This window comes from Trichechus manatus, unplaced genomic scaffold (genome assembly GCF_000243295.1).
Source record: "Trichechus manatus latirostris isolate Lorelei unplaced genomic scaffold, TriManLat1.0 scaffold00007, whole genome shotgun sequence".
NCBI lineage: Eukaryota > Metazoa > Chordata > Mammalia > Sirenia > Trichechidae > Trichechus > Trichechus manatus.
This window is the reverse complement of record NW_004443943.1, coordinates 23,828,649-23,852,865: the sequence shown is the minus strand read 5'-3', so window position 1 is coordinate 23,852,865 and position 24,217 is coordinate 23,828,649. Positions and strand designations below refer to the sequence as shown.

The following is a 24,217-nucleotide window of genomic DNA, read 5'->3' as shown; positions in this document are numbered from 1 at the left end:
ATGACTCTGATTCTGTGCCTCTCCCCTCACCACCTGACTCTGGCTCTGCCCAAAGGCTTCTGAATGCCAACAAGATCAACTGCATCCGGCCTGACGCCTTCCAGGACCTGCAGAACCTGTCGCTGCTCTCCCTGTATGATAACAAGATCCAGAGTCTGGCCAAGGGCACCTTCACCTCCCTTCGGGCCATCCAGACCCTGTGAGTGCCCTCCGCCCACCTCCTCTCCCTCCCTCCCTTCCTCCCTCTGGTTGCCACAGAGAGAAGGTCCTAGCAAGTGGGCTTGGAGGGAGGTAACAGCCTCCAGGTGCAGACGGCGTGTTCCTGTCCTGCCCTGGGCGGTGATACTCACTGGGGGTGGTCTCTATAGCGGAAGGAGTACAGGCTCTAGGTTGGACAATCCTGGGTTCAAATCCCAGCTATGCCTACTATTGGCTGTGTGGCCCTGGACAAATAGTTTCTCTCAACCTCAGTTTACTCATCCGTAAAATGGGGATATCGTCTCCTTCATTGGTGTTCAGAGATTAAAGGAGATGTTTGTACAGAGCTTAGCTCATCATAAGTGCTTGATAAAGCTGGCTACAGTTTATAATAATAATAAAGCTCACCGATTCTAAGACACACTGTTTCCACATTAACATATCCGAAGCTGTGATGCGTATTACAATGGATGGCATATCATTTAATTGGCAACATTTTGTTCTTTCTTGATAGTATATAAAATAACAGTGCGTTTTGCCATTGATAATGTCTTAAGTTAAATGAAATACAATCATAACACTGGTAATTATAAATTAAAAATGAGAACGTACTAAATGTAGGGATTTGTTTTCAGCTTTTATCATGGAAATATACAAACATATTACAAGTAGTGCAGTGAACCCCCAAGTATTTATCACTCACCTTTAATAGTTATTAACTCATTGCCAGTTTGGTTTCATTTATACCTCCTTGTCTTCCATCCCACCCGAACTATTTTGAAGCAAATCTCACATACTATGTGTCATCCATACCGACTTCATACAGATCTCTACAAGGCAAGGAGTCTTTAAAAACACAACCACAATGCTACTATTATACCTAAAAATCTAACAATTAAATATCTAATTAGATCAAATATCTAGTTAGTGTTTGAATTTCCAATTGTCAATTTTGTCATTTTTGGAATCAGGATTTAATTAAGGCCTATGCAATACAGTTGGCTGATATTGGTTGGTGTATCCCTTAAGTCTCTTTTAATCTGCAGGCTTCCTCTCCGTCTCCTTTTTTCCTTGCAATTTATTTGGTGAAAGCACTTCGTCATTACTTCTGTAGTATAGGGATCCCAAAATGGTGATATTTGCATTCTAACGTTCCCTCTTCATTTGATAGTGATGTGTGGTTATGCTTAGGGAAAAAGACCTTATTGTATAGCTGCACTACTTCCGTAAAGGGAAACTTCTTCTCATCTACTATTTGGTTAAACTTAGGCACGTAAGTGGTCACCTTGGTACTACAGATTTACTTCTGGGCCTGCAGTTTGGCTTGATGTGCAGACCTGTGGGTTCTGTGATGCATGTGTGATGAGCATTTGTTATGAACATTATCGTGGCCTTTGTTGTCGTTGTCATCCTTGCCACTGTCTTTCTGCAGATAATATCTGCACGGGGTGCTGGGATAGGTGCGAAACAGGTTGGGATAAAGGCACCGCTTCTGTTCCCTGGGGTCTCCGCAGGGATGTCGGCCACAAAGGCAAACTCATTAAAACCCACGGCCCCACTCCTGCTAATTAATTTAATTATAGCCAGGAGAGGAAGATGGAGCACCACGGGGAAATCTTCCCAAGTATGTGGAATTAGAGGTTACCAAGGAGGCATCTCAAGGTAGATTATTTTAAGCAGTTGGCGGAACGTCCAAGAAAAACGTGGCAAGAAACAAGCCAAGGAGATTTGAAGGCCAAAGACCCACAGCCAGGAGAGCCTTGGGGATCGGGAATGGGGTTGAGAGAACTCAGCGTGAAGAGTTTTTCTCTCCAGGTGGAAGGCGATTGAACAAGGCAAATGCATAGTGAGGTGTCGGCAGCCTTCGTCTGTGTCCATTTACCTGGCTGATTTCAGAGCGTGTTTATGTCCTCCTAGACATTGTATCTGAGATCTGGCCACTGCCACCAGAGGAATAAGCTGCGGCCGCAAAGCTGGAGCAGAGAATATTAGGACAGAAAGGCTTCCCATAGGCGAGAGAGTAGTAGCAGTAATACTGAAAACAGCAATAACAGTAAACCAAAACCAGTCAGTGCCAACTTACGGTTAACCTATGTGTGTCAGAGCAGAACTGTGTTCAGTGGCTGATTTTTCAGAAGTAAATCCCCTGGCCTTTCTTCTGAGGCGCCTCTGGGTAGACTCAAACCACCAACCTTTTGATTAGTAGCTGAACATATTAAACATTTCCACCACCCAGGGTCTCCACAATAACAATAAGCCCCATTTATTGGACACTTAAGGAGTTCTGGTGGTACAGTGGTTAAGCACTCAGCTGCTAACTGAAAGGTGGGTAATTTGAATCCACCAGCCGCTCCACGGGAGAAAGATGTGGCAGTCTGCTTCCTTAAAGATTACAGCCTTGGAAACCCTGTGAGGCAGTTATAGTCTTTCCTATGGGGTTGCTATGAGTTGGAATCAACTGGATGGGAATGAGTTTGGTTTTGGTTTTATTGGGCACTTATGGAATGCCAGGCTGCGGTTTTTTGTGTGCTTTATCTTACTTAAAACTCATAATAACCCTGTGGAGGTAGGTTCTGTCATCCCTGATTTTACTTACAAGGAAACTGAGGCAGAAGGAGGTTAAATAACTCACCCAAGGTCACAGACCAGCCTGTGAAGCAGGGATTAATCTCAGGTGCCTCCTCAGCATAAGTGAGAAATTAGTTAGCTTCCTACCTCAATGGTGCTTTTCTGTAAGAATAAGCCTCATTATTAACATTGAAAAGCAAAACTGAACTTTAATGAACAACTATTATATATCAGGAACCCTGGTAGTATAGTGGTTAAGAGCTCGGCTACTAACCAAAAGGTTGGCAGTTTGAATCCACCAGCAGCTCCTTGGAAACCCTACAGGGCAGTTCTACTCTGTCCTATAGGGTCGCTGTGAGCTGGAATTTACTCGATGGCAACGGGTTTGGTTTTGGTTTGTTATATATCAGCAACCAAAATAAAATTTGGAACAATAATAAAAGAAATGTAGGTCCAAAGTGCAATCAAATATTCTGATTACCCCTCTGTGGTTGAACTCCTTGACTGAGTTTTGTTTTGTTAGACCAGAGCAGATTTAAATTCACAAAATCTTCCTTGATTTGTCTGTAGCTCTAAGATCTGTGGCTGAATGCCTTGTGTTATAGTATTGAGTTTGCTACAGTTTTACTTGCCCCGAAAGATTAAAAAAAATTTTTTTAACTTACATACCATAAAATCCACCGTTCTATGTGTACAATTAAATGATTTTTAGTAAAATTACAGAGCTGTGCAACTATTACCCCAATCTAATTTAGAACATTTTCGTCACCCTTCAAAAATCCCTTGTGCCCATTTGCAATCAGTCCTCGTTCTCAGCCCCAGCCCCAGGCAACCACTAATCTAATTTCTGTCTCAATAGATTGGACTTTTCTGAACATTTCACAAAAATGGAATCATATAATCCGTTGTCTTTTGTGGCTGACTTCTTTTGCTTAACATGTTTTTAAGGTGCATCTATGTCGTAGCATATATCAGTGCTTTGTTTCTTTTTAGTGCCAAATGATATCCCATTGTATGAGTGTACTACATTTTGTTTATACAATCCAGTTGATGGACATTTGGATGGTTTCCACTTTGGAGCTATTATGAATAATGATGCTATAAACATCAGCATACACATCTTTGTGTAGACATACATTTTCATTTCTCTTAGAATTACTGGATCATATGGAAAATTTATGTTCAACTTTTAAAAAAAACTACCACTGTTTCCCAAAGTGACTACACCACTTTACATTCCCACCAGCAGCCTATGAACGTTCCAGTTCCTCCACATCCTGGTCAACACTTGGTATTGTCTGTTTTTTTGATAATAGACATTCCAGTGTGTGTGAAGTGGTATCTCATTGTGGTTTTAATTTGCATTTCCCTAATGACTAATGACGTTGAACATCTGCCCCAAAAGATTTTTAGGTGTGGCTGCTCTACCAGTATTCCAAGAAAGTCATTGGGAATCAGTCCCCCTTCCCTTTCCTCCCACTGTCAGAAATGTGTATGAAGATAGCTGCATGGCCACATAACAACACACTTCTCGATGTAACTTTAACATAATTAATTTTCACCAGATTTTTTTCTTCCACCTGAGCATTTTCCCTCCCCAGCTCGCTATCCTTTGTAATTTTTAAAAATTCTAATTTGCATCAAATACTTCAGTTTATACAGAAGCCGCTTGCCTCTGTAGGTGGTTTAAGTTTTCTATGTTGTTTTTGACACAAATAGCCCATACTTAAAAAGGATATATTCAACGCCCCCCACCTACTCGAACATTTTGGTACATGCCTGAACAACATAACTGAATTGATTTTCAGCAGAGTTTTCTACCAAGATGGTGGTAAAGGGAAGCAATTAGTTCACGCAGAGGTTGGGACACTGAAGCACAAACAGGTGTGGATGGGGCAACTAGGGAGGATTCCTAAGCAGTCTGTAAATCCTGCTATTTTAATTTATCTGAGAACTCTGCCTTGGGGAGTCAGCCAACACATCTGTGTGTGCAAACTGACTGTTTAAAATGGGAAGCAAATGTTAAGCTGGATGCAGAAGCAGTGGGGGGAGCCTGGTGGAGCTGAGAGGAGCCAGGACTCAAGCAGGAAATGGGGAGGAAAGCTGTAAAGCGGAGGGGCAGAGGTGGCTGGACAAAGCAGAGCTCCATCCAGGTACCTCGACAATATTACACAGGGTAGAGCCCTGGAGGCGCTGGACAGGAGAGAAAGCAGCTGAGGTCTGGGCTGAGCCGCGCCCAGACCCCGGGCCACGTTCATTCCTTGGCTTGGAGAGGCGGGCAGCCCGTGGCAGAGGGCTGGGCTGAGGCCAAAAAGTTAGATGCTTGAGCTGATGGCGCTTAGAGGGAACAAAAATGACCGTGGCTTGGTAAGTCCCTCTGAACTGGCCCCCGGCTCTGTCTCTCTGCACTTTCGTGTGTGAGCATTGGCTCTCAGTTCTGTGAACAGAAACGGCAGCCCTGGGGCAGTAGCCAGAACAAGCGCAGCAGGGATGCTCTTCTGTGGGTCTTGGGCAGGAAAGCCATGTGCAGGGCAGGCATAGCGTGGCTGGTCTGAGCCCTGCTGGACCGTCAGGGCTCACATGTGGGGAAGCCACCGAGTGGCCACTCATATCAACCCGGGTTTCCTTGGCTGGTGTCACCTGTCACCTGTCTCTCTCCCCCACCAACACACTCATCCTGCTAGTAACACAGGAAGAAGCCCAGCAAGAGAATAAGTAACTATGCACTAATGTTTTCTGAATTCCTCTTGTGCAAAGAGAAGTCTTGTAGAAGAATCACCGAGCAGCGAGGCCCTGTCCAGGTGGAGGTCAGTGAAAGTTTGTGGCCCCTGTCTCTGACCCCCGGTCTGCCCTCTTTGGACAGGCATCTAGCCCAGAACCCTTTCATCTGCGACTGTAACCTCAAGTGGCTAGCGGACTTCCTGCGCACCAACCCCATCGAGACAAGCGGCGCCCGCTGTGCCAGCCCCCGGCGCCTAGCCAACAAGCGCATCGGGCAGATCAAGAGCAAGAAGTTCCGGTGCTCAGGTAGCTACCTGCTCACCTGCTCTCATGTCTGTCTGTCTGTCTGCCTGTCTGCCTGTCTTCAGTCTGCTCAGGGACCCAGTGATGTTTCCTAGGTGGCCCCACCAAGGGTGTCCTCAGGTACCCTGGACCCCCACAGGAGGGTGGAGAGGCCCCAAGTTCAGGACTTTGGCCTGGGTGGTTGTTCAGTCCCTCTGCTCATTTCATGGAGACCTAGAGGAGAGGGGGGACTTGCTGCAGGTCCCAGAGTGAGGACTCAGACAATGATCCAGTGCCCTCTACTCCCAGGCCAGCTCTCTCTCATGCCATTGCTTTCAAGCCTTGGAAGACAGGTGGGAGGCCTGGGAGCCCTCAACAGTGAGATAGGAGCTGCCCCCAGGCTTCAGGACAGCAGGAACAGCCCCAGCAACTGCAGTCAGCCTGGCACCTGGCTGGGGATGGTGTGGCTAGCTTCCGAGTTCAGGTCTTGTCTGGAACTTGATCCACTGCTGCCCCGTGCCCATCGTAAAGTCAGCAGTCTCCTTCTCGCACTATTGCAAGTAGAGTTTGGATTGTTTTTGGCGCTCCTTGAGAGAGCTTTAATTGGGTTTGGCCTTGGCAGTGGCCTGGGCAAAAACATCTGTGCCCCGTAGCAAGGACTTCTCCACACTGGGGCTGGGCGGATGGACTTTGGGACCTGATTTGGGGCCCCTGCCTCATCTTTGGGGACCTTTTCACTGGGGAGTGGGGCTGGGGCCTGGTCTGTTCCTGCGAGTCCTAAATGATTCCACCATCATGGTGTTTCTGCTTCTCTCCCCAGCCAAGGAGCAGTACTTCATTCCAGGTAGGAGAGTGGGGGAGCCAAGGCCAGCTTGGGAGGCAGGTGGCAGCAGTGGGTGGGCAGGGATTGGGCTGCAGACCCGAGGTCAGCCCTCCAGCCAGCAGTTGCTTGGAGCCTGCCCCAGCCCTCAGACCCCAGCCCTTGCCCCTCCCTGCAGGCACTGAGGATTACCGGCTGAACAGTGAGTGCAACAGCGACATGGTTTGCCCGCACAAGTGCCGCTGCGAGGCCAGCATGGTGGAGTGCTCCAGCCTGAAGCTCACGAAGATCCCTGAGCGCATCCCCCAGTCCACGGCCGAGTTGTGAGGGCCTCCCTTTACCTAACCCTCCTGGGCCCACTCTGGGTTTTTTTCTGGTCCAGCCCTATTTGGGGGCCTGCCAAAGACCCTCCCCAGTTGTTGCTGGGCTTGGCAGGAAGCAGGACCCCTCCGCTCCTGCGGCCCCTGCTTCTGACTCCCAGCCCTACACTCCCCTCACAAAGCAGCCTTCAGCACCCAGAGCGGGTCACCAGCCTGAACACGGGGTGGGCTTTCTCAATCATACTTTTGCCTTTTTTGAGAGCACTTGATTCCATTAGCATAAGTTTGGGCTTAAGCCACCACTTCAGCCATTATATATGCATGAATACCTGCACACATCTGTCATTTCATGTATGTGAATTTTCATGGCATTTTTAATGGCAAAATACTCCCATCTACCCCCTAGCATTAGGCCTAGCCTTCCATTGAAATAGGATCAATTTGGCATGCCAGATAGATTCTTCTGGGAGTCCCAAGGGTTTTCATTTCAGAAGATACTTTAATATCTGTCTCTTATGGATGTGTAAGGGAGCCCTGGTAGTGCAGTGGTTAAGTGCTCAGCTGCTGACAAAAAGGTCAGCGGTTTGCACCCGCCAGCTGCTCCACGGGAGAAAAAACTTGGTGATCTGCTCCCGTGAAGACTACAGCCTAGGAAACCCTATGGGGCAGTTCTCCTCTGTCCTACAGGGTCCCTGTGCGTCAGAATCAACTTGATGGCACACAATAACAGCGACGTGGGTGTATCAGTTCTCTTCATTGTCTTGTGCAGACGTTTGAACAACAATGAAATCTCCATCCTGGAGGCCACTGGCATGTTTAAAAAACTCACACATCTGAAGAAAATGTGAGTCCCCATTGGAGGGCAGGCGCAGTTAGGACGCTGGCCCCTGGGGTGGAGAAGGAAAATACTCGGGTGGGAGGGCTCCCAGTGGGGCCAGAGCTCCAGTGTGTGTGTTGTCGGGGAAGGTTGAGTACAGGAAGGGAGAGCCCTGAGCCCCTGTGTGCAGGCATCCATAATCCTCCGCCATTCCTCTCCCCAGCAACCTGAGCAACAACAAGGTGTCAGAAATTGAAGACGGGGCCTTCGAGGGTGCCGCCTCTGTGAGCGAGCTGCACCTGACCGCCAACCAGCTGGAGTCCATCCGGAGCAGCATGTTCCGGGGTCTGGACGGCTTGAGGACCCTGTGAGTGTGCGGGACCGGGGGAACTGGGTGGGCCAGCCGGATGGAGGTGGGCAAAAGTCAAGCCTCAGTGGAAGGTGTATGCATTAAAGGGAAAGGAAGAGAGAGGGTGGGAACCCCTTCCCCCCAGCTTGCAGGAGAATGGCGACAGCCAAGTACCCTGACTGCGGTGGGGACAAATGGTCAAATGTTGGCAACTCATAATGAGGCCTGTTCTTACGGTTTCCTGGGATGTGAGGTTGGTGCCTGGTGAAGGAATGGAAGGATGGAGGCCCCTCTGGTTGTCCTGTGGTCAACCACAGGTGTGTTCAGGAATGGCCAATACTACTGCAGGCAGGAGGAGCTGGATGACCCCATGACAGGGACATTGCAGAGGGGACTCAAGATGGGGGAGCAGGGATGTTGGTGTGATCTTATAACTCAGAATCCAGCCAAATCTAATCAGACACAGACGCTCAGTAAGATCTTCGCGTCACCCACCCTCTGTGAATGCTGCAGGGAGTCCCCTCCCTGCCCAGGCAGCACTGGCTCTCCAGATGACCGTGTAGATGCTCAGTGTCTAATAGACCACGCCGCCCAATAGGGCTCCTACAGTGATGGCAAGGCACTATACCTGCGCCGTCCAACCTGGTAGCCACAAGTGGCTGTCGAGCATTCACTGGGGCTGATGCTTACTGAGGCACTGAATTTTCATTTCATTTAGTTAATTTAAAGTTAAACAGTTACATGTGGCTATCGACTACTGTATTGGATGACACGGCTCTAGAAGCAACCTGCTTAGATTTAAATCCCAGCTCTGCAGCAGGGCCCTGGATTTGTCTTCTGAGCACGTACAGTTGAATTTGTGTACGGTAAATGAATGCATGATGGGACTCCCTGTGGATTTTTGTTTGTTTGTTTTACAGAAAGGGGATTTGATTGTGCACTTTGTTTTGAGCTTGCGTTTTTTGATTGTGAATATAGCCTGGCCATCTTTCCAGGCTGCTCATAGAGGGCTGCCTCATTCTTCTTTATACTTGCTGAATATTCTTGGGGGCGGGGTGCTGTGTGCTATTTTACCAGTTGCTTTGTCCTTTCCAGGGAAAACTTGGACAGGGACAGAGGAGAGGGGAAGGGCAGGTGCTGGGACGGAGTCAGGTGCAGAGTAAGGGCACACGAGTAAGGTGCAAGGGCAGGAATAGAAATCCCCATAACAACATCATTATCTAGAAATAATCTGTTGATATAAACACTATCCTTCCAGTCTTTTTTCCATGCATGCATATATAAATGTATGTAATGTTTACAATACACACAATACATACCTAGAAATGTATTTTATTAAATCCTATGATACATTTTATTTAGTAACCATCTTTTACATTAAACATAATGTAAACATCTTTTGATATTATTAAAATTTCTTCTACAACATCATTTTAATGACTATATATTATATAATTATTGGAAATTAAGGCTGTTTCCAGTATTTTTTATTATAAGCAATGTTGTGATTGTTGTTGCCATCGAGTCTATTCTGATTCATAGCGACCCTATAGGACAGAGTAGAAATGCCCCATAGGGTTTCCTAGGCTTTAATCTTTATGGAAGCAGATCACCAGGTCTCTCCTCCTGTGTAGCAGCTGATGAGTTCCATTTAGGTTCTAAGGAAATCTCTTGGGCATTGATGTGGAGCGAGGCTTGAAGTCGGAGAGAACCATTGGCCATCCAGAAAGTGAAAGTGAGAGCCAGACTGAGGGCTATCACAGTGGGATGGAGAGGAGTGGACAGAGCCTGGATGCATCTTAGCGGTGGGACAGTCTGGAGGCGAAAACCAAACTAAGCCAAACCTGTTGCCATTGAGTTGATTCCAACTCATAGCGACCCCATAGGGTTTCCAAGGAGCGGCTGGTGGATTCGAACTGCTGACCTTTTGGTTAGTAGCTGAGCTCTTAGGAGGTGAGAACAGACATGTAGAACTCTCACTCGTACAGCAGAGGTCTATTAGGGGCCACGATCCCCCCTCGTGGCTCAGCGCTCCCTGGAGAATTAGTGAACTGGCGGATGGTGGCCAAAGGCGCTTGCATGGACGGATCTGCCTGCAAGACACAGTATGGGGCCCTTCCCTCCTCTCTTACCGCCTCCCTCCTCCGCAGGATGCTGAGGAACAACCGGATCAGCTGCATCCACAATGATAGCTTCACAGGTCTGCGCAACGTCCGGCTCCTCTCGCTGTATGACAACCAGATCACCACCATCTCCCCCGGAGCCTTCGACACCCTCCAGTCCCTCTCTACGCTGTAAGTCCTGGCTCTCTGGGACAGATGTGCCTGTGGCTCTGAAATCAGCTATCCGGCAGAGCAGAAGCCTTTGGAGCCGGGCTTGAATCCCACCTTCAGCACTTATTATCTGTGTGGCTTCAGCAGAGCATCTAAGTTCCCTGAGCCTCAGTTCCCTGTCTATATAATAGGGTTAAGAAGATCTATTGTGTTGGGTTCTTGCAAGGAATAGATATAATTGCTGAAGAAGGCATCTGTGGCTGACATGACCATCCTCTGGGGAGGGCCACTGTGGCTAACTGGGCTGTCATGGGGGGACCAGAGGCGGTGGGCTTTTCGGAGAGTGGTCTGGGGTCTGAAGGAAGCTAAGAGCTGACTTCCCTAGACCATCTTTGGAAGACTCTTCTTTTGCAAAAAGGTCCAGTTGAAGTGGGCACTTCTGCCCAAGAGGCCTTAGGATTGCCAGCTCCCTGTTGGAATTTGTGGTTAACCAAGAACAAGGGAACTTTTTCTGCCATTTTGCCAAGAGATAGCAGAAAGCAGGAGGAGCACGCTTTAGAAGCACAGGCCTGGGTGTACTTACTTACACCCAGTACTTACTGTGGGTTTTTGTCATATAAGTTTCTTCACCTCTCTTGAGTTTCTGTTTCTTCATTTGTGAAATGAGGCTGTTAATATTCACCTGCCTCCTCATGGGATTATGTTATTGTATATACAGAACCTAGCTCAGGGCCTGGCACAGAGAACACGTTCAGTCTATATTCACTGCTATTATCACTACTAGTAGTAGTAGTAGTAATCATAATTGTAGTAGCAGAAGTATCAGCATTACTCTTGTGGTTACCCTGTGGTAGGCAGAATAATGATTTCCCAAAGATGTTTCACTCGTTAAATGTGGAAGAGGGAGGCAGAAGAGTCAGAGTGATACAATGTGAGAAAGACTAGATTGGCCATTGCTGGCTTTGAAGATGGAGGTAGGGACCATGAGCCAAGGAATGTGAGCAGCCTCCAGAAGCTGGAAAAGGCAAGAAAGTGGGTTTTCCCCTAGAGCCTCCAGAAAGGAATGCAGCCCTGCCAACACCTTGATTTTAGCCCAGTGAGACCCATTTTGGAATTCTGACTTCTAGAACTATAAGATAATAACTTTGTGTTGTTTTAAGCCACCAAGTTTGTGGTAATATGTTACAGCAGCAATAGGAAACTAATACATGCTGCCAACAGGAGCTGTTTTTATGGTTATTCTCCCTGGAGGCCAGGATATAAACTTCAGCCCCTGAAGGAGGAATCTGATTTCAGAAACAGCCTCACAGTCTGAGAGCAGCAGGACAGGCTGGAGGAGGGAAGGAAAGCAACAGGCTTGGGAGCAAGGCTCTGACTTAGACCTTTGTGACTCATTCAGCTCCTCTGGGCAGGACAGACAGAGGGCCGCCTTGGTCACCACTGCCTATCTTCTTGTCTCTCCCTCTGTGTGAGGCGGTGGCACTCAGGCCAACAGACAGGACAACTCTCCCTAACCTTCACAGCTCTACCTCAATCCTGGGGAGGCAGGCTGCAGAAATTTTGGAAGGTGGCCCTTCCTTGTACCAGTCTGAGGTTGAGGTGGAGGTTGAGGAGAGTCTGCAGGTGGGCAGGTGGGGAGGCCTGCTGGACCCCTTCCTGTCTCTTCTCAAGCCCTTGGGGTCTGATCATATGGGCTATGAATTTCCAATCTCATGCACACCCACAGCCAAAGGCCAACCATCGACTCCCTCTAACTCCAAAGGTCCCTTCTTAGATGCCTGGACACTATGCACCTCCCCTACCAGCCCATTCTCAGAGTTGGGCTCAATGGTTGTATTAGTAATAGCTAATATTCATCTACCTCTTATTATGTGCCAGGCCTTGTGCTAAACACCTTTACTCACATTATCACCCATGTTCTTGTTAACTGTGTTCTTGGTTCATTTCCTTGCTATTGGAGAGCCTTGGTCTGTTCTTTTTTTTTTTCAAATAAAAGCTATATAGAGGTATAATTCATACATCATAAAATCCATCATTTTAAAGCATACAATTCAGTGGTTCCTAGTATATTCGCAAACTTGTGCAACCATCACCACTATCTAATTCTCAAATATTTTCATTACTCCAAAAAGAAACCCCATACCCATTAATAGTCACTCCACGTCCCCACCCCCCGACCAAGCCCCTGACAACCACTAATCTACCGTCTATCTAGATAGTTTATATAAATAGAATCATATGTTTGTCTGTTTGTGTCTGGCTTCTTTCACTTAGCATAATGTTTTCAAGGTTCATCCATGTTGTAGTATATATCAGTACTTCATTCCTTTTTATGACTGAATAATATTCCATATGGATATACCACATTTTGTTTATCCATTCATCAGCTGGTGGCTATGATGAATAATGCTGATATGAATATTCATGTACAAAATTTTGTGTCAACATATGTTTTCAATTCTCTTGGGTATATACCAAAGAGTAGAATTGTCAAGTCCTATGGTAACTCTGTGTTTAACCTTTTGAGGAATCTTCAAACTGCTTCCACAGTGACTGCACCATTTTATATTCCCATTTGGTCTGTTCCTGAGATGCCTATTTCACAGTTTAAAACTCAGGAGAGCAATGCCTAGACCCAATAAGAGATAGGCCCTTAACTAGGACACCAGAATGCACAGATCCAAAAAAGTAAACCGCCTGTAAAGGCATCCTTTAGAAGGTTGTTGTCATCATCATTCAACTAGGATCCTCCCTTAGGAATTATTTGCAGTGTCTGGAACAGATCCTTTGGGAATTCATTAATATTTGAAGGCAGAACTGATTTTGGGGAAGTTATTTGGCCTCCATTCTGGTGGTGAGTTAGTCCCACTTTGGGCCACATTTGAGGATCAACAAAGATGGACACTCAGAACACAGAGAATAAGCAAATTTCTATTTACCACATCAGGCTTAAAAGGTCCAGTTTTCAGCAAAGAGCACAAAACGTCACAAAGCAGAGCATGCTCTATGAGTGTGGCTTCCCAGGTCTCCCTTGTTCCTCCACCAGATATGCCTTGAGTGGTAGTGGTGAAGGCCAGCCTGGCCTGGATGTGGTCGTGATCGTGCCCGATGCTGGGAGCTTTCCAAGGTCTTGAATCTCCCAGGCATGTCACCCAGAACCTTTGCCATGATTACTGGGAATGGTTGCAAAGACTGTGACATCCAGATGTGACATCTGGATCCCAGGCAATTTCTGAGCATGTTACTGGAGTTGCAACTTTATCTGTCGGTTATAGAGTAGTGGCCAGAAGCTCACATGCACAGATACATCACACCCACATGATGGTGAGAGGCTGTGGTCATGCATCATCGACTGATTAGCTTTGTACAGTAAGGCCCAGCCCCCATCCTGGGGGACCATGAATAATCCTGTTTTGGGTCCATATCCCTTTCAAGACCCCATTACTTTCTCCTTTAAAAAAAACTTTTTTTTTGATACTAAGTGTTTTCAGTAATAGAAGACATGCTGAGTCAAGGAGTCTTTCTGAATTTATGTTTTGAATTATGGATTTTGATACATAATTTGTGGGGAACACATGTCCCAAAAAACATAAAACCTTTCAAACACGTGCCAAAATCCATTTGGTTACATTGGTTTTCCAAATATGACACACACACAAAAATCTCAAAGCCACCAGAGCTCCCTAACTATCACACAGGAATCCATAAACATGCTTACAATGCTTATCTAGCTGTACAAAAGCCAAAAGAGACAAAAGTTTGACCCAATCACACTTCCTGGATGCACTGCCTTGTACCTAAGCCTCCTACCTTAGTGAATATTCTCCAAAGAACATTTCTTTCATTTTTCACTGGTACACAAGCCCCCATTGGAGGGCCGCAAATACTTTTAGTGGAAAAAGTACCCTCCCAAGAAACCTGAGAGTCTGAAAACATGTGTGGACAGCTTCTGTCCCAAGAATTATTAAAGAGAGATAGAGATCATAGTTGGTTAGACGCCTTAGGGTTTGAGGGTATCACAGAGGCCTCTGTCTTGTCTTCTCTGGGATGATGTTGGAGGGGTAGTATGCTACCCCTGGGGTACAGTGGTCTTGGGAGTTGGAGGAAGCCAGAAAGGAGACTGGGTTTCTTGTGTGGCTCACAGACCAGCTTGGATGGCTCCTCAGAAAGGAGTTCCAGGAATGGCTGAGCAGGGACGGCACTGATGGGATGGGGACGATCCTCTTGGGTGGTTAATTTAAAGGACTCACTCAGTGGGTGTCAGGTCCTCACGGTTTGTTGAAGCATGGGTCTCACCACTTTAGATTACAGTGAATCTTGCCTCCAGAGCCAGAAAGTCAATCTTCATGGTAACTGCTGGTTGTCTGGGAAGAGTGTGGGGTGCTGTGTGAACAGTACATGGCAAGTCCTACAGTGGTGGACAAGAAAGGGCTTTGCTGGAACATCTGAAACCAGCAGGGTGTCTGCCATAGCCATATGACTACCTTTTTAGGAACCTTCTGGCCAACCCTTTCAACTGTAACTGCCAGCTGGCTTGGCTTGGCGACTGGCTGCGGAAGAGGAAGATTGTGACAGGGAACCCACGATGCCAGAATCCAGACTTTTTGCGGCAGATCCCCCTGCAGGACGTGGCCTTCCCAGACTTCAGGTGTGAGGAAGGTAACTCGTGGGCCTCTCAGGCAGCAGGGGCAAGGGAGAGCTGGGGTGACTCTAAAAAGGTGGAGCAAATCAGGAGGCAGGGCATGGGTGGGCAGCGTGGGTGGGCTTGACATGCAGCTGACAGGAGAGGTCTGCAGGGAAGGGGCAGGGTAGGGAGACCCTCTCTTACTCCTATGTCTACTCCTGTCTGGTGGTATCTCTGTGCAGTTATAAGAGTAATAATGTACTAATCATTAAAAAATGAAAAAATCTGGATAAAAGAAGGAAATAAAAATCACCTATTTTCTCATCATTCAGAGAAATTCATAGTCAACATTTTATAACCTGAGAAAGTTATTTAACCTTTCTAGATCTCAGTAAAATGGAAACTTATCATTCATTCATTAAAAAAATACATTTTGAGGGACGCTGCGTGCCAGGCACCATTCTAGGTGCTTGGGCTCTACTAATGAACAAAGAAGAAAAAAATACATAAATCTCTACCATCGTGGTGCTTGTATTCTAGGGGGTGATGTGGCACCCCTTTAGTGTGTCATTAAGGCGATTATGTTAGATACAGTGTCTGGCACACAGTGGGCACCCCAAAAATGGCAGGGCTGCCATCCTCCTTCTCTGCCGTGCCCGGGTCTGCCTCAGGTCTGAGTCTGTAGAGATCCACCCATGTCTGTTTTTACCTCACAGCAGTCCTGGGGGTCTCGGCCCTGGTCGGAGGTGAGAGCAGCAAAGAGGAGATTTCCAGAATCTGGTGGCCAGGTGGTGTCAGAGAGGGACTTCTGAGAGAGCCCAGGAGTGTGGCCCTGGCTGCAGGAGGCCCTAAGAAGACCTGTCCCCCTCACTGACCCTGGCTTCCTGCCTTCCTCCCTAGGCCAAGAGGAGGGGGGCTGCCTGCCCCGCCCGCAGTGCCCGCAGGAGTGCACCTGCCTGGACACCGTGGTCCGATGCAGCAACAAGCACCTCCGGGCCCTGCCCAAGGGCATCCCCAAGAATGTCACAGAGCTGTGAGTAGCCTGCGGAGACGCCCCAGGGGGGCCCATGGGATGGGAGTGGTAGGGGCAGTTCCCGAGGGGATGGGCCTGGCAGCAGCAGGAGGAGGTGGTCCCCAAAGCAACAATTAGCTGACCAGGAGCTTGGGGCTAGGGCTTTGGAGAAAACAGCAGTTCCAGGAAGGCTTTGAATTTCTCCTTGAGTCCCATCTGCAGAGACGCTTGACAGCACTAGCCACCCATGGCAAATGTTCTCCCTTTAAATTAAACTCTGCCTTAGCTTTCAGCTCCTAACCAAAAGGTTGGCGGTTCAAACCCACTCAGAGGCTCTAGGGAAAAAAGACGGCGATCTGCTCCCATAAAGATAACAGCTGAGAAAACCCTATGGGGCAGTTCTACCCTGTCACATGGGGTCGCCATAGTCGAAATCAACTCCACAACACAACGACAACCCAAAATATTAGCAGTTTAAAATTTAAAACACATGGGCCTCACTTTAAAAAAGAAAACGAACAAACTCTGCCTTTAATATAAGCAATAACATTACTTTTCCCACTAAGCATCATCTCCCGAGAATTCCTCTGTCATTAAAGCTCTCACAAATGTGAATATTACTAGTCCCATGATGTCTATCAACATGAATCTTCCATGATCTATATAACAAATCCCCCTTTGTTGGATATTTAAGTTGTTTCCAATTTTTCACTATCATAAATAACCCGTCAGTGAAACGGCTGGTCAAAGAGTGTATATTTCTAGGGCTCTTGCCTGCAGGCCTTCCAGAAAGGCTGGATTGTCTGCCTTCCCACCCATGGTATGTGAATGGGTGTGTGAACTGGCCCTTCTTGCTGCCCTCTCTTCAGCACTGAGTATTGTGGTGTTGAAGTCTTTACCAATTTGGTATCCATGCTCATGTGGGTGCAGATATAAATTTTTATGCCAAACAGAGGGATGAAGGCTGGGCCTTCTTCAACAGATACCTTCAAATAGAAGGTCAGTTCCTGACCTCTTCCTATGTCCTGGACTCATCCCCCCAGGCTTCAGTAGCTGAGCTTTTCCTTCCCTGTGGTGAGCACATGAGGTTTTCATTTATATTTCTTTCATGACCAGCAAGGCTGGCTGTTTCTTCACAAGCATGTTGACCATTGCCGTCCTTCTTCGGGGACTGGCCTACCCCGTCCTTTGCCCAGTTCTGTTGCAGTGTTAGTGCTCTGCAAACCTCACATGACCTTGTTTTCACCTTAATGCCTTGACAGCTCTGGGAATATGGGGCTGGATAGGACAGTCTGCCTTTTTTGACAGAGGTAGCTGAAGTTCAGAGGCTGGGAAAAATCACTTGACTTCTCTAAGCCTTGGTTTCTAAGCTGTAAAATGGGGCTGCTCAGGTCTGTTGACAAGGGCTGCAAAGAGGATCAAATAAGACAGGGGTGGAAAGTCACTTTGTATAATGCAGAGCCAAGGGCAAGGATGAATAAATCCCTGCTGTTGTTGTCCTCTGTTTTGCTGGATCTTTATGGGGGTGAAGGGGGTAGAGGTGGGCTGCAGTTGGTGGGGTCCTGTGCCAGCTTCTGACTCTTGGGTCGCTGCTTAGCAACTTCCAGTCTCAAGATAAGGATAGCTGGTGGTACCAGGTCAGGTTTGGGGCATCTTGAATACTAAGCATTGGGGCTAGGAGGAGTTGTGGTGGGCTTGGTTTTAAGGGAGATGACTTGGGTAGCAGTGTGTTTAGTGGGCTCCAGAGGCAGGCCAAGGTGGGAGAACAGAGGAGGCTGCTGCAGGAGCCTGGGCTGAGGCTACAGTGTGCAGATGGGGCGATGTGAGAGGTACCAGTGGGAGGAAGAACCCCCCGTCCTGGGACTGGCTGCAGAGAGGAGTTGGAGAATTCACCACTGGGGTTCGGAGTCCAGACGGTTAGGAACACAGAGTGGCATTAGGGGAAGCTGGTTTGAGATGAAAACACTGAGCTCAGGTTTGGGCATGTTTGGGTCTGGGGCTTCCATGAGACTGGCTTCACACCCCACGCTGGCAGGTAGAGGGGGGACGTCATACCTGGGAGCAGCCTGAAGATGGTCCTGAGAGGTATTAACATGCACATCAGATCTATTTGGCCAGGAGAGGAGCAGACAGAGAGGGAAGAGCAAGGGGCTGGGGTTGAGCCCTGGGTAGTGCCCATGGACAAGGAGGGAGGCTGAGAGGGTGAGTCAGGGAGGCAGGAAGGAAACCAAGAAAGGCTTCATGTCCCAGTGGCTTTTACCAAGTTCTCTGGGTAGCACCTACCCAAGCGCCCCCCCCCAGATTTACCTATTTCCTCTTCTGATTAGCGATTCTGGGTGGGTTGTGTGGTCTACATGTAGGGGAAGAAATGAGTGAGAAGGCCCTGTATGCCAGGGAAGGGTCTCCCCAGCGCATGGACACTGCCCAAGGTGGAGACAGGCGCACTGACCCTGCTGTGTTCTCTCCTGTAGCTATCTGGACGGGAATCAGTTCACACTGGTCCCAGGACAGCTGTCTACCTTCAAGTACCTACAGCTTGTGTGAGTATCTAGACCGCTCGTGGATCCAGGACCTGCCTCAGAGGACAGGAGGGGCATTGGCATCTAACCATGCATGGCTCCAGCATTTCCTGTTACAGACCTGGCTGTTGGGCAGATCCCACCCCTCCCTGGAGACATCTGTGCATAGAGCTGTTTTGCCACCTAGTGGCCATGCTTGTGAATTGCACTGTTCTAGTCCCCCTTGGGTGGGACCCTGTCTACTTCTGCTCATACCATCTCCCCAAACCCCCTCTAGGCTGATAATTATTGTTAATGACGGTCATCCTTGCAAGAGTAGAGGCCAGGGCAGAAGTATAGGGTAGGGAAAACTTTTTTGAAGCCCAACCTTGGCACCCAACCCAAATATGAAATATGGCAGCTGCAAATATACATCTGTAACTGAGTTTTTCTTCAGGTTAACATCTGTTATTGACTCCTTTGACCCTTCTACACCATGAGAAAATATAAAACAAGCCTTAAAAATAAGTTTAGTTCCTCTTAGTATTGCAGCCTAATTCTTTACCTCAGTTGTCTTTACTCATTGGCCAGGTTCTACCAAAAAGTAGTTCAGAGAACATTCCATCTTAGTGTTGCTTGGAGCAGTGCTACTCAAAGAGTGGTTCTATGGACCAACGTCAGTCCAGGAACTGTTTATTATGGGTCCAAAATTAGATAAGAAAATTGAACAAGAATGTAAATCAACGTACTACTTCCTTCGTCAAGAAAGTCGTGCTATGAAAAAAATGTTAGTGAAATTAACCTATGTGCTTAGTAATTACATTGAGATAATCTTTAAACCTTAAACCAAAAATATCCCCTGGAGTCTTCTTAAAACCAAACAACAATTTAGGTTAACTATTAACTAGTTAAAAAGGTCTGCCTTGAGCATTATGCTCTTTTAAGAACTATCTATATGGGATCAAATTGACAATAACAACTTGAAAGATTAGATAAGAACCTTAGGGGGCAGTGTGTTTATGTTAATGAGGGAGGAACAACTCAGAAAAGGAGGGTGAGAATGGTTGCACAACTTGAATAATGTAATCAATGTCACTGAATTATACATGTAGAAACTGTTGAATTGGTGTATATTTTGCTGTGTATATTCTCAACAACAACAAAATAAATAAAATTTAAAGGAAAAAAAAAGACCTAAAAAATGGAGATAGGGGACATTGATTAATTTTATAACACAAACATGTATTGAACCAAGAGCCGCATTAAGTAAGCAGATATGACAGCCGCTAAGTCATGGGCCCTCCCCCAGAATGTCATGGTCTAGGGGTGGGGGAGATGCAGGAGAAAGGAATGAGAGCAACTAAAGTACTGTGGAGTGCCTAAGTGCTCCAACAGAGGGAAATGCAGATTAGGGCTGCAGCTCAAAGGAGGGTAGGGAGCTGGAGGAGAGGAATGTCTTGAAAAATGAGTCAGAGTTCACTAGGTGGGCATAGGGAACAGTATATTGAGAAGCACAGAGGTATGGTACGCTCAGAGAATTTAAAGAAATTTAGTAAAACCAGAGCTCAAAAGGCATGGTGGGAGCAATACGAGTGAGAGGCAGGGGCCAGACCATGGAGCACCTGACAGGTAGCCAGGCTAATGGGTCTGGAGGTCACACTTTAGCCTAAGCCACTGGAAGTTTTTTGGTAGGGAAGTAACCTGGTCAGATTTGTGTCATAGAAAGATTGCTGTGGTTGCCACCCATGTGGAAGACAGATCAAAATGGGGCATAGCTGTGGGTGGAGAGATGAGGTCCGAGGTAGAAGCCAGACAAAAGATGGTGGCTTGACATCAGCAGGGCCTTATGAAGAGGGGACAGATGTGAAGCACGTACAGAGGCACAAGTGTGGGACCTACAACTTGACATGAGTGGAATGAGATAGACGATGTGTGGCCTGTGTTTCTGGGTTGTTGGAGTTGTTCACTGGGAGACGGATCACAGCATGGGGAGTAGGGGTGGCGGGAGACTTGAGCTTGAGGGACCATAGGACGTGAGGTGGAGGAGGCATTCACGAGAGAGGGCAGAGGAGGGAGGCTCTAGCCCATGATGGTGAGGAACACCACGAGCATCCCCAAGGGCACCCAGAGTGGATTAAAGAAGAGAAAGTGCAAGGAAAGGGCCTTAGTGAAACCCATGCCTAAGGGCTGAGTGAGAGAGAATTTTTCACCCAGAGACTGAGGAGGCACAGCTAAAGAGGTAGGAGGAGAAAGGGAAGACATGAGGTGTTCAAGGAAAGATCGGGGGGAGACAGTTTTGAGAAGAGGCAGAAGGGTAGTCAGTCTTGCGAAAGGCTGCATGGTAACGCTGAGAGCACACCACAGTGACCTGGGGTTTGGGGAAGATGGACTGGGGTTTGAGTCCAGCTCTGCCCCCGACCAGCTGCGTGGCCCTGCACGAGTTATTTAATCACTCTGAAACTCTGTATCTTCATTTGCAAAATGAAGTTACTATCTCCCTTGTAGGACTGTATGGAGGACTAATGAACTAGCCTCCGTAAAGCGCTAGCCAGAAAGAACAGAGAAGAGCCCACTAGATCTGGCAGTTGGTAGCCAGTGCCCTGGGTGGGAGCATTTCTGTGGTGTGAAGGGGCCAGGAGTCCAGCTACAATCTCAGAGGGCTGAGGCAAGTAGTTCGTGCAGAAATGGAGACACGAAGCCCTGGGGACCTAGAGGGATGTCAGGAGCAGAGTGAGGGCTGTAGCTGACTGTGGAGCAAGTTCCTCTCCACCACCCCCTATCCCCTGGGGTACCAGTAGGAGCCTCTGACCCACTTGGGTGGGGGAATGGCCAAGTAGGGGAGGGGAAGAAGCAGCCCATGAAAGTGAGCCAGGGTTGAGTTCTTCCTTTCTAAAGAATGATGCCTTTGTCTTTTCTAGGGACCTGAGTAACAACAAGATCAGTTCCTTAAGCAATTCCTCCTTCACCAACATGAGCCAGCTGACCACTCTGTGAGTCCCAGCAGGGGGAAGGGGGGAAGGGCGGCCTCAACCACTGCAGATGGGTGGTGGCTAGAACTTTCCCCAAGTCCCGGCCTCTGCTTTGCACTGCTGCTCCGTCGGTCGATGGCAGAGGGTGTGCCAGGGCCTGCAAGTCTCAAAGACTTTTTTAAAGCATTTTTTATTGTGAAATGCAACATATACACAGAAAATTGCAAAAAATATAAATGCACAGTTTAACAAATAATCATAAAGCTAGCATGTGTGTAGGCACCTAGGTTAAAAAAAAAAAAAAAACTGCTAGCGCCCCAAATATCTCCCTATGTCCTTTTCTCATCTTCTTCCCCCATCCACAGACAGCCCATATTCTCACTTTCATGATAATGATTTCTGTGATTTTCGTTATAGTGTTGCCATCGACACGTGCATTTTTAAACAATATAGTTTAATGTTGCCTGTTTCTGAACCTTATGTAAATTGTATCATACAATATACTTTTACATCTGTCTTCTTTTGCTTAACATCTTGTTCGTGAGATCTGTCATGTTGCTATGTGTTGTGTCATGTTGGTCTGTTTGTGTTCGTTACTACATAGGATTCCTTTGTAGGAATATGCCATACTTACTTTATCCATTCTACTACTGATGGATGTTTGAGTTGCCTCCAGTTGGGACATTTGTGAACAGTGACTCTCTCAACGTTTTTGTGCTCATATTCTGAGATATTTAATGCTTGCTTTAATTATATTCTAAGCAAGTGATCAGAAAGCGTTATCCACATCCCTTATATTCCCCTGATGCTTAAGAATGTATCTCATTTGCCTTCCCAACATCCCATTTTACAGATCATTTGCCAAGAAGTTAAGGGACTTAGCCAAGGTTCCAGTGTAGCCAAGCAGTAAAGTCAGTACCCCAGAAAGGAAGGTTTTCTGTGGGCCTGAGGCCATGAAGTACCCCTACTGTTTTATGCACCTGTACTTATGTGCCCCAGGGATCTACTAGTCAACTGGTTCCTTTTTCAAAGTTTCCATGACAACTTGGCAACTTTATTGCTCATCCCTGGTGAGATTCGGCTTTGGAAGGACTCTAAGAGTCCCAGTGAGCCTGTGGGTAAAGCCTCCATGGTGTAAGGCAGTGGTTTTCAATGGAGGGAGGGGAGGCTGCACTCCAGGGGAAATATGGTGATGTCTGAAAATATTGTTTGTTGTCACAACTTGGGGGGTATACTGGCATCTAGTGGGTAGAGGCCAGGGATGCTGCTAAACATCCTACAATGCCCAGGACAGCTCCCGCAACAAAGAATCATCCACCCCAAAATGTCAGTAGTACCAAGATTGAGAACCTCGAGATTGGTCTAAATGATCCTGGCACCTTTGAGGGAAAACAGAGCCCTTTTCTGTGACATGAATGTCTCAGTTCTCTTATGTAAAAAATAGCTTTATGGAGGTGTAATTAATATTCAATAAACTGCATACATTTAAAGTGCACAATTTGATAAGTTTTGACATATGTACACACCCCTAGAACCATCACCACAATCGTTCCCCTTGGTAATCCTCCCTCCTACCCCTCCCAACCCCACCCTAAAGCCTTCTGTCACTGTAGATTAGTTTGCATTTTCTAGACTTTTATATAAATGGAATCATACAGTGTGCACTCTTTTTATTTGGCTTATTTCATGCAGCATAATTATTTTGAGATTCATACATGTTGGTCTGTGAATCAGTACTTAATTCTTTTTTATAGCTGAGTAGTATTCCATGGTATGACCTTACCACAGTTTGTTTATCCATTCATGTGTTGATGCACATTTGGATTGTTTCCAGTTTGGGCCTCTTACAAGCATCATTTCCTTATCACTAATCCGCCTGTCTGTCCTGGATGTATTCATTTATTTGGAGGTATTTTAGGGGAGTGAGTTATCCTGTGGACTCTGGAAACTTAGAAACCATATTAAAATCCCAGCTTAATAACTTAACAACTGTGACCCTGGGAAAGAACTTTCACCTCTCAGAGCCTCAGTTTCCTCATCTATAAGATGGGGATAGTAATAGAAGCTTCCTCTCCATCACAGCTCCCTAAACGGTAAATTGTTACATATGCCCAGACCTCATCTGTCATCTGGAAGTGATGGGCTGAGATGGTGAGCTCCCCGACGGAGGCCTTGGCTCTGTGTTGACTTCACAGGGAATCCTGCCTGTGTCTCTTGCTGTTGCCACCTCCATGAGGGAAATGTTCTCAATCACAGTAAAAGCAACTCTCGTTTATTGAGGGTATTTTGGGGCCAGGCACTGTGCTAAGAGCTGGATTATCTCATGTAAGCCACAAAAGAACCCTATAAAATTGACATTATTGTTGTCACTACTTACAGTTGAGGGAACTGATTGGGGCATAAACAGATTAGGGAATATGCTTAAGATCGCATGGCTTATTAGGGGCAGAGCTGAGACTGGAAGGCAGGCAGTTGGGTTCCAGCCTGCACTCTTATCCACAGCTCTGCCTCACCTCAAAGAGCAGAAGGAGGCTGTTGACCAAAATGACCCTCTGCATCTGAGGGGTTAGATGTGCTGTGTTGTCCGCCTGCAGGGGCCTCGGGATGGTGACGCTGTGCCCTTCCTTCCCTCCTATAGGATCCTCAGCTACAACGCTCTGCAGTGCATCCCTCCCCTGGCCTTCCAGGGGCTCCGCTCTCTGCGCCTGCTGTAAGTCTCCTCGAGCATTGTTCCTCAGAGAAATCTGGCCCACAGAGGGCACTGCT

At 47.2% G+C, this 24,217-nt stretch overlaps 1 protein-coding gene across 1 annotated transcript in view; it reads left to right on the top strand.

Moving 5' to 3' along the window:
- The window catches only part of SLIT1 (slit guidance ligand 1), a 196,814-nt gene that overhangs the window by 145,857 nt on the left and 26,740 nt on the right, over positions 1-24,217 (top strand). The window contains exons 13-24 of the mRNA XM_004369979.1: positions 56-199; positions 5,630-5,793; positions 6,590-6,613; positions 6,768-6,912; positions 7,679-7,753; positions 7,950-8,093; positions 10,226-10,369; positions 14,841-15,007; positions 15,873-16,005; positions 18,456-18,524; positions 21,401-21,472; positions 24,090-24,161. Of these exons, the coding sequence (XP_004370036.1) occupies positions 56-199; positions 5,630-5,793; positions 6,590-6,613; positions 6,768-6,912; positions 7,679-7,753; positions 7,950-8,093; positions 10,226-10,369; positions 14,841-15,007; positions 15,873-16,005; positions 18,456-18,524; positions 21,401-21,472; positions 24,090-24,161 (1,353 nt within the window). The remainder of the gene's footprint in view (positions 1-55; positions 200-5,629; positions 5,794-6,589; positions 6,614-6,767; positions 6,913-7,678; positions 7,754-7,949; positions 8,094-10,225; positions 10,370-14,840; positions 15,008-15,872; positions 16,006-18,455; positions 18,525-21,400; positions 21,473-24,089; positions 24,162-24,217) is intronic.